General features: G+C 36.8%; 1 protein-coding gene across 13 annotated transcripts in view; it reads right to left on the bottom strand.

Annotated features, from left to right (window-relative positions):
* The window catches only part of CFAP20DC (CFAP20 domain containing), a 260,052-nt gene that overhangs the window by 154,198 nt on the left and 88,641 nt on the right, over window positions 1-17,213 (bottom strand). For all 13 annotated transcript variants that reach the window (XM_025272911.3, XM_044934048.2, XM_025272915.3 and 10 more), the window contains one exon: window positions 2,558-2,672. In XM_025272911.3, coding sequence (XP_025128696.1) covers window positions 2,558-2,672 — 115 coding nt within the window. The remainder of the gene's footprint in view (window positions 1-2,557; window positions 2,673-17,213) is intronic.

Genomic DNA, 17,213 nt, shown 5'->3' with positions numbered 1-17,213 from the left:
TTATTTCATATCCATTCCTCTACTGCTACTGCCCTAGTTCTTATTATCCCAATCTGGAGTACTGCATATGATATCCTCGTCTGCACTTTTTAGTCCCCTCAAGCCATTCCAAATGTCACTACCAGATTAATCTTCCCAAGCACAGAATTGACTGTATGTTCCTCTTCAAACCAAGCTTAATAGCTTCCTTTTCTCTCTAAAGTGGCTCCCAAAGAGTGGAATATGCATTGCATGTGAATGGTTTTAGACTGTACATGGGCATTGGCATTAAATGGCTATGGATCACAGAATACAAATTTCCCTCTATCAGTTTTGTTTCAATCCTAATTATGCCCAAGAAGATGTTTCAACATGTATCTAACTCTTGATAAGTTCCTATTAATTTAAGAGTAGGCCTCAGGACAGAACCCTTAACAGGAAATAGTACTTAACTAGACTCTAAAATACTGTTTGTTTTCAGTATGTTTATTGTTATGGTTAATTTCTATTTCTGTAAAGTTATACTTGTTTTCCATTCATAAGTGTGATATAACTTAAAAATAAATTTAAGTAAAAAAATAAAGTTGAGTTCGTTTAAAAGTAAAGTATTATTTACACTGGAACAGTTAGTATCCAAATATGTTAAAGTCATGAGAGTAGTACTGAAATGACTGACATTTGAAAAAGACTAGTCAGTCATATCAGGCCAAAATTTATTAGCCTGTAACCTACTGCTTACCTACTTATACATTATGCTGCTTGGGGTCTCAGAGGTTACAAAAATCTCCCAACCTGTATCAGGCTATTGGATTACAGAACTGAGGTTTCCTTAAGGCTACTTAAAGAAATCTGGCAACAATGATGTATCATTCTCTCTTCTTCAAATATGCACCACTTTCCAGCCTCCACATTTTCACTTATGCTAGAAATGCTCAGTTTTGCATCTCTAACTGTTGAAATTCTACTAATATAGTCCTTCAAAGTCAATGAAAAGAACAATCTCCTTCATGTTCAGTGTTCACTCGGTCGTGTCCGACTCTTTGCAACCCCATGAACTGCAGCACACCAGGCCTCCCTGTTTATCATCAACTCCTGGAGTTTACCCAAACTCATGTCCATCGAGTCGGTGATGCCATCCAACCATCTTATGCTCTGTCATCCCCTTCTCCTCCTGCCCTCAATCTTTCCCAGCATCAGGGTCTTTTCAAATAAGTCAGTTCCTCGCATCAGGTGGCCAAACTATTGGAATTTCAGCTTCCACATCAGTCCTTCCAATGAACACCCAGGACTGATCTCCTTTAGGATGGACTGGTTGGATCTCCTTGCAGTCCAAGGGATTCTCAAGAGTCTTCTCCAACACCACAGTTCAAAAGCATCAGTTCTTCAGCGCTCAGCTTTCTTTATGGTCCAACTCTCAAATCTACACATGACTAACTGGAAAAGCCATAGCCTTGACTAGACGGACCTTTGTTGACAAAGTAATGTCTCTCCTTTTTAATATACTGTCTAGGTTGGTCATAACTTTCCTTCCAAGGAGTAAGCATCTTTTAAGTTCATGGCTGCAGTCACCATCTGCAGTGATTTTGGAGCCCAGACAAATAAAGTCAGCCACTGTTTCCACTGTTTCCCCATCTACTTGCCATGAAGTGATGGGACCAGATGCCATGATCTTTGTTTTCTGAATGTTGAGCTTGAAGCCAACTTTTTCACTCTCCACTTTCACTTTCATCAAGAGGCTCTTTAGTTCTTCACTTTCTGCCGTAAGGGTGGTGTCATCTGCATATCAAGGTTATTGATATTTCTCCTGGCAATCCTGATTCCAGCTTGTGCTTCTTCCAGCCCAGCGTTTCTCATGATGTACCCTGCATGTAAGTTAAATAAGCAGGGTGACAGTATACAGCCTTGGCGTACTCCTTTTCCTATTTGGAACCAGTCTATTGTTCCATGTCCAGTTCTAACTGTGGCTTCCTGACCTGCATACAGGTTTCTCAAGAGGCAGGTCAGGTGGTCCAGTATTCCCATCTCTTGAAGAATTTTCCACAGTTTATTGTGATCCACCCAGTCAAAGGCTTTGGCATAGTCAATAAAGCAGAAATAGATGTTTTTATGAAACTCTCTTGCTTTTTTGATGATCCAGTGGATGTTGGCAATTTGATCTCTGGTTCCTCTGCCTTTTCTAAAACCAGCTTGGACATCTGGAAGTTCACGGTTCACGTATTGCTGAAGCCTGGCTTGGAGAATTTTGAGCATTACTTTACTAGCGTGTGAGATGAGTGCAATTGTGAAACCTTTTCTTATCCTGCAGTCAGATCGATTTCTATCCCTTTCACTGTACCAACAGCACATTCTCTCTCTACTGTGCTTCCTACCACAGTTTTGGTGATACTCTAGATATTCAAACAATTATATTTTTCCACTTCATAAATCTTAAGCTCTTTAACTGGAGGGAAGAGAATACATCTATTCATTTTTAATACAATCATGTAACCTAACAAATGCTTCATATACAGCACAGGCCCAGAATTAATATTTACTGAAATGAATTTAATATTTTAAGCAATATTCATGTGACACTTACAATTTTGCGCTTGATCATGAAGAGTGGGATTTTTGCATGAAGAGGGGTTGAAGACAATTCCTTATGGACTGTAGATAAATACAATCTTCTTTTTATGTTCCTCAAATCAGTAATTCTGAAAAAAGAGAGAGAAGATAAAAAGATTCCCATCAATATAATAACCACTTTTTTGGATAATCATCAAACTGATGTAATCTATCATATAGGCCCTTTTCAACAGGGAGATCAAATGCAGAATTTAAAAATTGCCTTTTTCTTTGAAGAAGTAATAAAATGTCCTCCTTAAATTCAAAGTGCACACATGCCTGAGTATATAAATTCACTTAATATGCTAATTTATTTCAGTACTCTACCCTATATTACTAGTCTTCCAGCCTATGAAAAAATTCAATTTGTATGAACTGAGAAGCTGCTAGCCTTTAATAACCATGCTTGTTCCAGCCCCTTAAGCTTGTGTTATCTTGGGACATACTGTCACCTACTAAATAGGAAAACATTATGGGTTTCTTTTCCTAAAAATTCACCTGTCATTTTATATAGGCTCTTGGCCTGCTTAGAGACAGACACAAAACACTGACTGTCGGTTTCACTTTCCAAGCACATATCTTCAAGCCAGAATTATAATACACAAGTTTATTGCTCACTACTCAGGTCAACCCACAGTGATACCAAGGACACTGAATTTGAACATCTTTAATAGATTTAGACCACAGCTATGATCACAGAGATTAGGTTTGCTTCAAATTGATAGAGGCTCATTTTTATGTTCTGCTTCTTTTAGGTCTCAGAGGTAACAGAGCAGGCTTAAAATAGCCAAACCTGTCTCAAGCTGCTATACTGAAGTATTGATGCTTCCTTAAAAACTGTCTTTTTATTCTCCAATAATAGTGGTATTTACCCCATTTTTGAGCAACTTTGTCTGGGTGCACTAACTGCAAATTTTCTACAATTAGCAATTCCTCAAGAAGACATTTCATTCAAATATACTGCTACCAATATTTATAGTGTAATTAACTATAGTGTAAATCAACACAGGCTTTTCCAGACCTATCCCTTGCCTCCCCTTCACACTTTTCTAATCTCATTAAAACTATCACTAAACAATGTTAAAAAATAGGTACAATAAATATTAGGAGAAATGATTTCAGAATATTCCCCAGACCTAAAAATTCTACCCTACCTGCACTAAACAATACCATAAATTCATTTAAAAAGCAATAAAGCATTTCAAGTCATTGTCAGAGTTAAGGTTTAAAATGTAGAAGTGTTAACACTACTGAGGTTTTACCCTTACAGAGATAAGAAAATGTAGAATATTTGCCCTAGGGTACTATATTCAAAGTGGGAGGAACACATGGAGGGGAGGCAAAAAACATTAGATCACCTTTCATACCAACCTTTTAAAGTGTATTTATGTAACTTTCATTACATAGATAGTACAGCAATATGTTTATATATATTTGAAACAATAAATGTATCCATATAGTTAGTGTTCTCAAACATTTTACCATAGGATTCAGGATCAAATATGTTTGTAAGGCATTGTCAAAAGGGCTGCTATTAACTCTCTTCAGTAGCAAGTACTGATTAGGAAATGAAAAACTATACATACAGCAATTTTGCAAGGAAAATGAGAACAAAAAATTCCCTTGAATCAAACAAAATGTTTGACTGCCATCAACCAAAAACTTATTTTAGACACCATTTTATTAACGTTTGCTTTGCTTGTAGGGATAAAACTATGTCATTTTTATTTGAAGAGGTATGGATCAAACTCCAAACAGAGGACTATCTGAGTATACTCCCACTTCATCAACAGATGGAACAACAGGAACATTCATTCATTCACTTTTTCAACCGATATTCCCTGAGCCAAGCCAACATCCTGGGTATATTTTGGGGAATACAACAGTGAAAAAGTCAGGATCTCGATCTTCCTAGAGCTTCTAGTCCTGTGGAAAAGGCAGGTAAAAAAAAGTATAATGAGACAAAACAAATGCAAGTTATCCCAAATGCAATGAAGGAGACAAAAAAAGAGACTGAACTAGAAAATATCAAGAAATAAACTACTTCAGACAGTAAAGTCAGCAGGGCTAGGACTTAATGTGTAAGAGAGAGACATGAGATAGAAAGGAAAGGTAATAGACCAAATCATGCTGGGGCTTTATGCTAAGGTAAGGAGTTTATAATAATGTATTGTGCACAACAGGAGCCTACAAGAGGGCCAACATTCTACCATGCATGATGAATAGATATCATAAAGATAAACAGATATGGTCTCTTTATTTATTGGGGTAAGATATGTATAACTGAAATGTAAATTTTAGTGTACAATCTCATTTATGTATATGTGTTTGTGTGTTTCTATATATATAAACTGAGTATTTTCTTGCATGTTATCGTAATGGTATATTTTTATTTGGAAATAATCTCTAAGTTAGAGAAAAGTATCAAGAATAGAACAAAGAAGACTCACATATACTTTATCTCGATTAGCTTATTGCTTAATGATGAGTTTTAATTAGCAGACGTTTTTAATTTTCATGATGTCCAGTTGATCATTATTTATAGCAGTGCTTTCTGTCTTAAAAAATCCTCACCTACTCCAAAGTTGTGAAAGTACTTTTCTGTTTCCTTTCACATCTTTATAGCTTCAGTTTCTACATTTAGCCCACGATTCATCTCACATCAAGTTCTCTGTGCTGTGTGAGGTACTGGGTATGGTTCTTTCCTTTCTGTATGTTTATCCAGCTGTCCTACCATCATTTATTAAAGATTTCTTTACTCACTGAAATGTCTTGGTGCTTTGCTGAAACTCATTTGACTATAAATATGTGTGTGTGTGTGTATTTCTGGACTCTTTACTCCATATTAATCCATTTGCTTCATTTACCCATTCTTACACCTATGTCACCCTGCTTTCATTACTGTAGATTCACAGTAAGTCTTAAAACTAGGTAAAGAAACTCTTCAAGTTGGTTTTGTCTAAGATCTGTTTGGCTCTTGCTTTTCCATACAGATTTTAAGATCCTCTTATTTTCTGCTAAAAAAACAAGTTATTGAGAGTTTAACTGGATTGTGTTGAATCTATTGACCAATTTAAGGAGAACTATATTGAGTCTTTCAATCTACTTGTATGATATCTCTCTCCATTTATTTAGGCCTTGTTTAATTTGTTTCGCAATGCTTTCAATTCAGTTCAGTCACTCAGTCATGTCTGACTCTTTGAGACCCCATGGACTGATGCACGCCAGGCCTCCCTGTCCATCACCAACTCCCAGAGCCTACTCAAACTCATGTCCATTGACTCAGTGATGCCATCCAACCATCTCATCCTCTGTCGTCCCCTTCTCCTCCCGCCTTCAATCTTTCCCAGCATCAGGGTCTTTTCAACTGAGTTAGCTCTTTGCATTAGGCGGCCAAAGTATTGGAGCTTCAGCTTCAACATCAGTCCTTCCAATGAATATTCAGGACTGATTTCCTTTAGGATGGATGGGGTGGATCTCCTTGCAGTCCAAGGGAGTCTCAAGAGTCTTCTCCAACACCATAGTTCAAAAGCATCAATTCCTCAGTGCTCAGCTTTCTTTATGGTTCAACTCTCACATCCATACATCACTACTGGAAAAATCACAGCCTTGACTAAACGACCCTTGTTGGCAAACTAATGTCTCTGCTTTTTAATATGCTGTCTAGGTTGGTCATAACCTTTCTTCCAAGGAGTAAGCGTCTTTTAATTTCATGGCTGCAGTCACCATCTGCAGTGATTTTGGAGCCCAGAAAAATAAAGTCAGCCACTGTTTCCCCATCTATTTGCCATGAAGTGATGGGACCGGATGCCATGATCCTAGTTTTCTGAATGTTGAGCTTTGAGCCAACTTTTTCACTCTCCTCTTTCACTTCATCAAGAGGCTCTTTAGTTCTTCTTCACTTTCTGCCGTAAGGGTGGTGTCATCTGCATATCTGAAGTTATTGATATTTCTCCCAGCAATCTTGATTCCAGCTTGTGCTTCTTCCAGCCCAGCATTTCTCATGATGTACTCTGCATATAAGTTAAATAAGCAAAATGGTATATAGAAATACCATTGAGTTTTGTATATAGACTTTGTTTCCTATGACCTTACTTAATTCATTCATGAGTTTTAGTAGTGGTTTTCTAGGTCCCTGAGAATTTTCTACATACACAACCATGTCTTCAGTAAATAAAGATTTCAACTTTTGCTTTTTTCAATTTTTATACCTTTTATTTATTTCTTCTGGCATTACTGTCTTGGTTTAGGATCTCCACAATATATGGAACAGAAGTGATGAGAGTAGAAGATCTTGCCTTGTTCTTGATCATAAGGGGAAAATGTTCACTAAGTTTCTACTAAATATGATTTTAGATGTAGGTTTCTTTTATTCAAGAAACTTTTCTTCTATTTCTAGTTTTTTGAGACTTTTTAAATCATGAAAAGGTGTAGAATTTTGTAAAATGTTTTTTTCTGTATTGATAAATGATCCTATTATCTTTCTCCTTTATTCTGTCTATATACTGAATTATGGTGATTGCTTTTCAAATGTGGAACCAACCTTATATTCTGGGTGTAAGTTTCAATTGTGCTAGCACTTCTGTTGAGGATTTTTACACTTATGTTCATGAGGGACACTGGTACATAATTTTCTTGAAATATCTATGTCAGATTTTGATAACAGAGTTTAATTTCATAAAATGATTTGGAAAGTGTTTCCTCCTCTATTATTTAAAAATTTGTTTAAAATGCTGCTAATTATTCTTTAATGCTAAGTCGCTCAGTAGCTTCTGACTCTTTGCAACCCAATGGACTGTAGCTGGCTAGGCTCCTCTGTCCATGGAATTCTCCAGACAAGAATACTGGAGTGGGTTGCCATTTCCTTCTACAGGAGAACATCCCAATGTAGGAATCAAACCCAGGTCTCCTGTATTACAGGCAGATTCTTTACCATCTATGCCTGAAGTTTTCTTTCTAGGAAGATTAAGGTTATACTTCAATTTAATAGATTTACAGGGCTACTCAGATTTCCAATTTTTCTTGTTTCAGTTTTGGTAAGTTGCAATTTTCATTTAAGATTGTTGACTTTATTGTGATAAGTTCCTTTTTTGTAGGATCAGTAGGATCTGTAGTGGTATCCCCTCTCATTCCTGACACTGGTAATTTGTGACATCTCTTTAAGTAAATCAATCCTGCTGTGGTTTACCAAGTCCATTTTTTTAAAAGAAACAATTTTGCTGTTGAAAAACTTTTCTTTCTTTTCAATTTTACTGCCTCCTGATCTTATTTGTATAATTTATTTCCTTCTACTTATTTTGGGTTTAATTTGTTACCTTTTTTTCCCCATTAGCTTCCTAGGATGGAAAGTTAGATAATTAATTTTAGACCTTTCTCTTTTCTCATACAGGCATTTAAAATGACAAGCTTTCCTCTAAGCATTATCATAGCTGCATCCCACAAATTCTGATTATGTTGTACTGTAACTTTTATTCAGTTTGAAACATTTTCTAATTTACATATGCTTTTTTTTCTTTGAATCTTGGATTACTTAGAAATGTACTATTCAATTTCCAAACAGTACAGTATTTTTCTCCCCTATATATTTAATTACTATTGATTTTTAATTTAGTCCCACTGTGATCAGAAAACATACTTGGTAAAATTTGCTTTTCATTTAAAAAAATACTAAGACACTGTATGATCCAGCATAAGACTGGTGAATGGTCTATATGCATTTGAATTTGATGCTAACATTTTAAAACTTTAAACTGTTAAAAACTATTTTCCCTTAAGTCTAGTCTATAGTGATTTGTCATCTACTGCTTTTTTTAGAACATTTCTTCGTACTTCTGGGCAATTCTAGCACCTGAATCACAATTTTCCTCTTAAGTCATCATTCTGGGTGACTTTAAAGAGAACAAGTTTTAATCTAAACCTAAGGAAATGGCAACCCACTCCAGTGTTCTTGCCTGGAGAATCCCAGGGACGGGGGAGCCTAATGTGCTGCTGTCTATGGGGTCGCCTGGAGTCGGACACGACTGAAGCGACTTAGCAGCAGCAGCAGCAGCAAACCCCTTCCACAATGACAACCAATATTTTTATTCCATTTTAGTGACATAGATGAACAGTCCTACTGTAGCCCAGCATCATTAATAACGACTCAACTTCAAGGTCTTCTATTCAAATTTTCCTACTGATTCATTAATTAATTCAACTAACATTCAGTCAATGCCTTAGAGATACAGAACTAGGTACTAGAGATATGGAAGTAGCTAAGAGATGGAAATGTACTCTGGAGGGAGTATGGGGAAAACAACTATTCTTAAGTAGCTGTTCTTAGCACATTCCACAGACGTTCTCTTATTAAGTCTCACATCAATTCTTCACTACAGGTAGTATATTCATCTTCCATTTTGTAGATGAGGAAACTAGATTCTAGACACTAGATCAATTTGATACTAGATCAATTTGATTCTAGACCAAATTGATCTCTGCAGCTGCAGCTGACACCAGAGGTGGATCCAGAGGACGTATGATGGGACACTGGAGTGGGCTGCCACAATGACAATACCGGCATTCTCACTCCTACTTAAACATACTCCATTCTTTTGTATTTTCCATGCCTTTGCTTATGCATTTCCCTTGGAAAGTCCCGTCTCTTATTATGTCAACTGAACTATATTCATCCATCACAGTTTGGGTTAGATATGCCACCTACTCCTTGAAAACATCTTGGATCTCCAAATTAAAAATAATCACTTTTATTTTCTTACTTACAACAGCATGTTTTCAACCTTATAACTGAATTTTTTCCACTTCTCCTTGGTGATATTAGGTCAGTAACTATAGTCAACTTTATGAGTCATCATGTCCAAGGAAAGGCAATGCAAAAGAATGTTCAAACCACTGCACAATTGCACTCATCTCACATGCTAGTAAAGTAATGCTTAAAATTCTCCAAGCCAGTCTTCAGCAATACGTGAACCGTGAACTTCCAGATGTCCAAGTTGGTTTTAGAAAAGGCAGAGGAACCAGAGATCAAATTACCAACATCTGCTGGATCATTGAAAAAGCAAGAAGAGTTCTAGAAAAACATCTATTTCTCCTTTATTGACTATGCCAAAGCCTTTGACTGTGTGGATCACAATAAACTGTGGAAAATTCTTCAAGAGATGGGAATACCAGACCACCTGATCTGCCTCTTGAGAAACCTGTATGTAGGTCAGGAAGCAACAGTTAGAACTGGACATGGAACAACAGACTGGCTCCAAATAGGAAAAGGAGCACGTCAAGGCTGTATATCGTCACCCTGCCTATTTAACTTCTATGCAGAGTTCATCATGAGAAACACTGGGCTGGAATCAAGGTTTCCAGGAGAAATATCAATAATCTCAGATATGCAGATGACACCACCCTTATGGCAGAAAGTGAAGGAGAACTACAGGGCCTCTTGATGAAAGTGAAAGAGGAGAGTGAAAAAGTTGGCTTCAAGCTCAACATTCAGAAAACTAAGATCATGGCATCCGGTCCCAACACTTCATGGCAAGTAGATGGGGAAACAGTGGAAACAGTGGCTGACTTTATTTGTCAGGGCTCCAAAATCACTGCAGATGGTGACTGCAGCCATGAAATTAAAAGACGCTTACTCCTTGGAAGGAAAGTTATGACCAACCTAGACAGCATATTAAAAAGCAGAGTTAAAAGTTAAACTTTTAAAACTTTTTAAAATTAAAAAGTTGACATTACTTTGTCAACAAAGGTTCGTCTAGTCAAGGCTATGGCTTTTCCAGTGGTCTTGTATGGATGTGAGAGTTGGACTATAAAGAAAGCTGAGCGCTGAAGAATTAACGCTTTTGAACTGTGGTTTTGGAGAAGACTCTTGAAAGTCCCTTGGACTGCAAGGAGATCCAACCAGTCCATTCTAAAGGAGATCAGTCCTGGGTGTTCACTGGTATGACTGATGTTGAAGCTGAAACTCCAATACTTTGGTCATCTGATGCGAAGAGCTGACTCATTTGAAAAGACCCTGATGCTGGAAAAGATTGAGGGCAGGAGGAGAAGGGGACAACAGAGATGAGATGGTTGGATGCATCACCGACTCAATGGACATGGGTTTGGGTGGACTCCAGGAGTTGGTGATGGACAGGGAGGCCTGGCCTATTGTGGTTCATGGGGTCGCAAAGAGTTGGACACGACTGGGCAACTGAACTGAAAATGTGGTGTCATATGTCTCAGTTTTACCACTTGCTAGTAGTATTTTAATTGAGTTTAAAAGGGTTACTAGAATTTGGTATTCCAAAGCCCACATTAGAGTTTCAAGCAATCTCTCCTTCTAAATTCCACAAAGTAGTCTGAATTTGTAAACTTCCTTACATACAAATGCATAAGCACAAGAGAAGTAGAATTTCTGCAATTTGGAGGAAGAAAAAATTGTTAAAAATTCATCAGTGTTATCATCTTGAGTTGGAAACATAGTTTCCAAGTACTGACATTTTTGCTTTTTTAGCAATAGTTATTATTTTAGAGTAATCATTAACAACAAGTAGGGAAATAGGCCATGAAGATTAAGAGCAATAATTCTGAAGCCAGATGTTTTGGGTTCAAATTTTGGCTTCACCATTTTTAGCTGTGTGACACTGGGCAACTTACTTTACGTTCTGTGCATTAGTTTCCTCACCAGTAAAATATGGAAAACTAACAGTACTCACAGGATTGTTGTGGGGAGTGTAGAAGTAAATATACATAAAATGTTCAGACCAGTGCCTGGCACACAGAAAACTCTACCTAGGTACTAACAACTGTCAATCTGGGTGGCGGTGGATTGCTTACTAAATGCTTTGCATGTTTCTGCTTTAATATTCTTATAACTAAAATCTGACTGGCCTATACGTGACCACTATCCTCTACTGATGTACCAACCTCCAAACTGGAAAGTGGGAATGGGTAGGGCTGTGAGCCATGACATCCTTCATCCTGCTGCTGTGAGTCTTGGTGAAAAAATATGGGTGTCACTGTAGGTTGCTATCTACAATCTGTCTCTTCTATTGGCCTGAGAGGTTCCTGAGGACTGAGACCATATCCTGGTTATCAAAGCATCTCACAGAGCTTGGTTGAGAGTTTTGTAGTAAATTGGGAACTAGATGCTGAACTGTCTTTGTTGAAGCCCTACTGGAATCATATATTTGCATATCTATTTATTATGCTCCTGTGTGTGTGTGCTTACTCACTCAGTTGTGTCTGACTCTTTGCAACCCCATGAACTGCAGTCCACCAGACTCCTCTGTCCATGAGGATTCTCCAGGCAAGAATACTGGAGTGGGTTGCCTTGCCCTCCTCCAGGGGATCTTCCCAATCCAGGGATTGAACCCAAGTCTCCCGCATTGCAGGTGGATTCTTTACCACGTGAGCCACCAGGGGAGCCCTTTTTATGCACCTACTTAGTGTCAAGTCTGGAAGGAAATACTGGGGATGTCATAGTGAATCAAATAAAGTCCCTGCCCTCATGAGGCATATGTGTTAATCGAAAAAGATAGTAGTAATAATAAACAAGAAGCAAGTGAACAATGAGACATATAATATGTCAGCTCTCAATAAGGACTATAAATAAAAGTAAAGCACAAGAAGCTGATGGAGATGGGGTGAAAAGTATTATTTCAGAAGATGTAGTCAGGGATGGCTTCCCAGAGAAGGTGCCATTTGCACAAGAGTTGAGTGAAATGAAAGTTAGAACCTGACCGATTCCAGACAGAATATTCCTGAGGACTACGTAGAAATATATTCCTTTCTATAGCAGGTCTTTTAACATAATCCAATATATATATTAAGAAAAGTGAGCCCCTTGGGCTAACAAAGCTTGATAAGAACCACAAGATGGGTGCATGGCATGACTTTGCCTTTATGGAGGTCAGGTTTGGTTTACACAAAACAGGTCTCAGTTAAATTTATTATGACTCTGATTTCTAGAAGAAATTCTAAATGATCATGTGTCCTGCTTAGGACAGAGGTATTGGGACTAAGCCACTCAAATGATGATGAGGTTTTATTCTACTGTCTTTGCAAAAATAAATATGCAAACCTTCTCTATCTCATAATCAAGAATAGTTGGTTTTGAAGGGAAAACAAAATCATGTGCTAAGCTTAAATGGTTCTGAAAGTAAGCTGAATTGCTACTTAAAAAAAATTAAAATTAGTCATTCATGAGAGAGAGAGAACATAAATGCATATGTGTGACGACTTAAAAGCTTCATTACGCTTATGTGCTTTTTTGGGGACAATTTAGTTGCTAAGGAAGGCTGCTTGTAAAACATCTCTTCACTTGTAATACAGGCTTGATTTTCACCATCTAAAACCTCCTGTGACTTAACAAAGCAGAAAAAGACAAGCAATACTTGCATCACTCCTCTTGCACTTAAATACACATTTGTTTTTTTTTTTTTTAAAGTACGAGTTAATACATTTCTTACATCTGTAAGTGAGCACTGATAGCTAAGGGTCAGCCATGTGATAGAAAAAGTAATGAGACCACATTAAGAAAAAATAGGGTAGTCAACGGGAAAATCAACCTCATTTATTATAATATTTTAGTGATCAGCAGGTATGTAACTCTCTCAGCTATGGTCATTAACAACATTCATTTCAAACTTAACATTTATATTTGCAAACCATTTGAAAGTAACATTACTTTTCAATTGAATTTTCAATTCACTTTTATATCTTCATCTTGATTGACAATTTTTTTCCCACAATGGCAATCTCAGTGAGTATCTGAGTAAATGGTAGCAACCTTCCAAACGCATAGATATCCTCATCTATTCAGGATTACCTAGTCTATTTACCTCATTCTATTCAGGTTACCTAGTCACTTTTCTTCTGTATATATACAGTCATTTACAATCACTTGTGAATGTTCACTTCAGGTCAGAATGAACTTGTAAAACTGATGTCAGACTTCTAATGACTTAATTAATTTATTAGAATCATTCATTTTTAAAGGTAAAATGCTGTTTTTCCTGTTGTGAACTAAAAAGGACAAAATTGAAATGTACATCTTTAGTGATGCTATCAAATAACTCTAGGTATAATTACTATATATAATTAAACAGTATATTTAAATATGTGCAATGATGTTTAGATACATAGCTGATAAAGCTGTATACTGAAGTTTAAAGTTTTATAGGAGGTGGTTTCATGTATAAGGTCTCCCTTATACTTATACATTCATTCCTAGGCTTCACAATCATCAAAAGGGAGTTTTATTTCATTAGCTTTCCTTGGATCACTTCTGCTAAAGTTTAAATTCATTAAGGATTCTTTTGTCCTTAATGAAGAGGAGTAATTCTGCACCTAAGATGCCTTCATGTTCTATTTAAAGCACAATATAGCTTTCTATTGTTAACACTTATTATAATAAATATTTCACATGTGGTTTTAAATTAATAACATATTCTTAGACTCTTTGAATATCACTTGATTCCCTTTTTTATTTTTTTTTATTTTTTTTATTTTTTTTTTGAAGTTAATATCTATAGTTGCTTTTATTTTTTATTTTTTTTTTTAATTTTATTTTATTTTTAAACTTTACATAACTGTATTAGATTTGCCAAATATCAAAATGAATCCACCACAGGTATACATGTGTTCCCCATCCTGAACCCTCCTCCCTCCTCCCTCCCCATTCCATCCCTCTGGGTCGTCCCAGCGCACCAGCCCCAAGCATGCAGTATCGTGCATCGAACCTGGACTGGCAACTCATTTCATACATGATATTTTACATGTTTCAATGCCATTCTCCCAAATCTTCCCACCCTCTCCCTCTCCCACAGAGTCCATAAGACTGTTCTATACATCAGTGTCTCTTTTGCTGTCTCGTACACAGGGTTATTGTTACCATCTTTCTAAATTCCATATATATGCGTTAGTATACTGTATTGGTGTTTTTCTTTCTGGCTTACTTCACTCTGTATAATAGGCTCCAGTTTCATCCACCTCATTAGAACTGATTCAAATGTATTCTTTTTAATGGCTGAATAATACTCCATTGTGTATATGTACCACAGCTTTCTTATCCATTCATCTGCTGATGGACATCTAGGTTGCTTCCATGTCCTGGCTATTATAAACAGTGCTGCGATGAACATTGGGGTACTCGTGTCTCTTTCCCTTCTGGTTTTCTCAGTGTGTATGCCCAGCAGTGGGATTGCTGGATCATAAGGCAGTTCTATTTCCAGTTTTTTAAGGAATCTCCACACTGTTCTCCATAGTGGCTGTACTAGTTTGCATTCCCACCAACAGTGTAAGAGGGTTCCCTTTTCTCCACACCCTCTCCAGCATTTATTACTTGTAGACTTTTGGATCGCAGCCATTCTGACTGGTGTGAAATGGTACCTCATAGTGGTTTTGATTTGCATTTCTCTGATAATGAGTGATGTTGAGCATCTTTTCATGTGTTTGTTAGCCATCTGTATGTCTTCTTTGGAGAAATGTCTATTTAGTTCTTTGGCCCATTTTTTGATTGGGTCATTTATTTTTCTGGAGTTGAGCTGTAGGAGTTGCTTGTATATCCTCGAGATTAGTTGTTTGTCAGTTGCTTCATTTGCTATTATCTTCTCCCATTCTGAAGGCTGTCTTTTCACCTTGCTAATAGTTTCCTTTGATGTGCAGAAGCTTTTAAGGTTAATTAGGTCCCATTTGTTTATTTTTGCTTTTATTTCCAATATTCTGGGAGGTGGGTCATAGAGGATCCTGCTGTGATGTATGTCAGAGAGTGTTTTGCCTATGTTCTCCTCTAGGAGTTTTATAGTTTCTGGTCTTACGTTTAGATCTTTAATCCATTTTGAGTTTATTTTTGTGTATGGTGTTAGAAAGTGTTCTAGTTTCATTCTTTTACAAGTGGTTGACCAGAGTTCCCAGCACCACTTGTTAAAGAGATTGTCTTTAATCCATTGTATATTCTTGCCTCCTTTGTCGAAGATAAGGTGTCCATATGTGCGTGGATTTATCTCTGGGCTTTCTATTTTGTTCCATTGATCTATATTTCTGTCTTTGTGCCAGTACCATACTGTCTTGATAACTGTGGCTTTGTCGTAGAGCCTGAAGTCAGGTAGGTTGATTCCTCCAGTTCCATTCTTCTTTCTCAAGATCGCTTTGGCTATTCGAGGTTTTTTGTTTTTCCATACAAATTGTGAAATTATTTGTTCTAGCTCTGTGAAGAATGCTGTTGGTAGCTTGATAGGGATTGCATTGAATCTATAGATTGCTTTGGGTAGTATACTCATTTTCACTACATTGATTCTTCCAATCCATGAACATGGTATATTTCTCCATCTGTTAGTGTCCTCTTTGATTTCTTTCACCAGTGTTTTATAGTTTTCTATATATAGGTCTTTAGATTCTTTAGGTAGATATATTCCTAAGTATTTTATTCTTTCCGTTGCAATGGTGAATGGAATTGTTTCCTTAATTTCTCTTTCTGTTTTCTCATTATTAGTGTATAGGAATGCAAGGGATTTCTGTGTGTTGATTTTATATCCTGCAACTTTACTATAGTCATTGATTAGTTCTAGTAATTTTCTGGTGGAGTCTTTAGGGTTTTCTATGTAGAGGATCATGTCATCTGCAAACAGTGAGAGCTTTACTTCTTCTTTTCCAATTTGGATTCCTTTTATTTCTTTTTCTGTTCTGATTGCTGTGGCCAAAACTTCCAAAACTATGTTGAATAGTAATGGTGAAAGTGGGCACCCTTGTCTTGTTCCTGACTTTAGAGGAAATGCTTTCAATTTTTCACCATTGAGGATAATGTTTGCTGTGGGTTTGTCATATATAGCTTTGATTATGTTGAGGTATGTTCCTTCTATTCCTGCTTTCTGGAGAGTTTTGATCATAAATGGATGTTGAATTTTGTCAAAGGCTTTCTCTGCATCTATTGAGATAATCATATGGTTTTTATTTTTCAATTTGTTGATGTGGTGTATTACGTTGATTGATTTGCGGATATTGAAGAATCCTTGCATCCCTGGGATAAAGCCCACTTGGTCATGGTGTATGATCTTTTTAATGTGTTGTTGGATTCTGATTGCTAGAATTTTGTTAAGGATTTTTGCATCTATGTTCATCAGTGATATTGGCCTGTAGTTTTCTTTTTTTGTGGGATCTTTGTCAGGTTTTGGTATTAGGGTGATGGTGGCCTCATAGAATGAGTTTGGAAGTTTACCATCCTCTGCAATTTTCTGGAAGAGTTTGAGCAGGATAGGTGTTAGCTCTTCTCTAAATTTTTGGTAGAATTCAGCTGTGAAGCCGTCTGGACCTGGGCTTTTGTTTGCTGGAAGATTTTTGATTACAGTCTCAATTTCCGTGCTTGTGATGGGTCTGTTAAGATTTTCTATTTCTTCCTGATCGAGTTTTGGAAAGTTGTACTTTTCTAAGAATTTGTCCATTTCTTCCTCATTGTCCATTTTATTGGCATATAATTGTTGATAGTAGTCTCTTATGATCCTTTGTATTTCTGTGTTGTCTGTTGTGATCTCTCCATTTTCATTTCTAATTTTATTGATTTGATTTTTCTCCCTTTGTTTCTTGATGAGTCTGGCTAATGGTTTGTCAATTTTATTTATCCTTTCAAAGAACCAGCTTTTGGTTTTGTTGATTTTTGC

The sequence above is a fragment of the Bubalus bubalis genome, chromosome 21 (assembly GCF_019923935.1).
Source record: "Bubalus bubalis isolate 160015118507 breed Murrah chromosome 21, NDDB_SH_1, whole genome shotgun sequence".
Classification (NCBI taxonomy): Eukaryota; Metazoa; Chordata; class Mammalia; order Artiodactyla; family Bovidae; genus Bubalus; species Bubalus bubalis.
The sequence above is the reverse complement of the archived record's forward strand: the minus strand, read 5'-3'. Positions and strand labels throughout refer to the sequence as shown.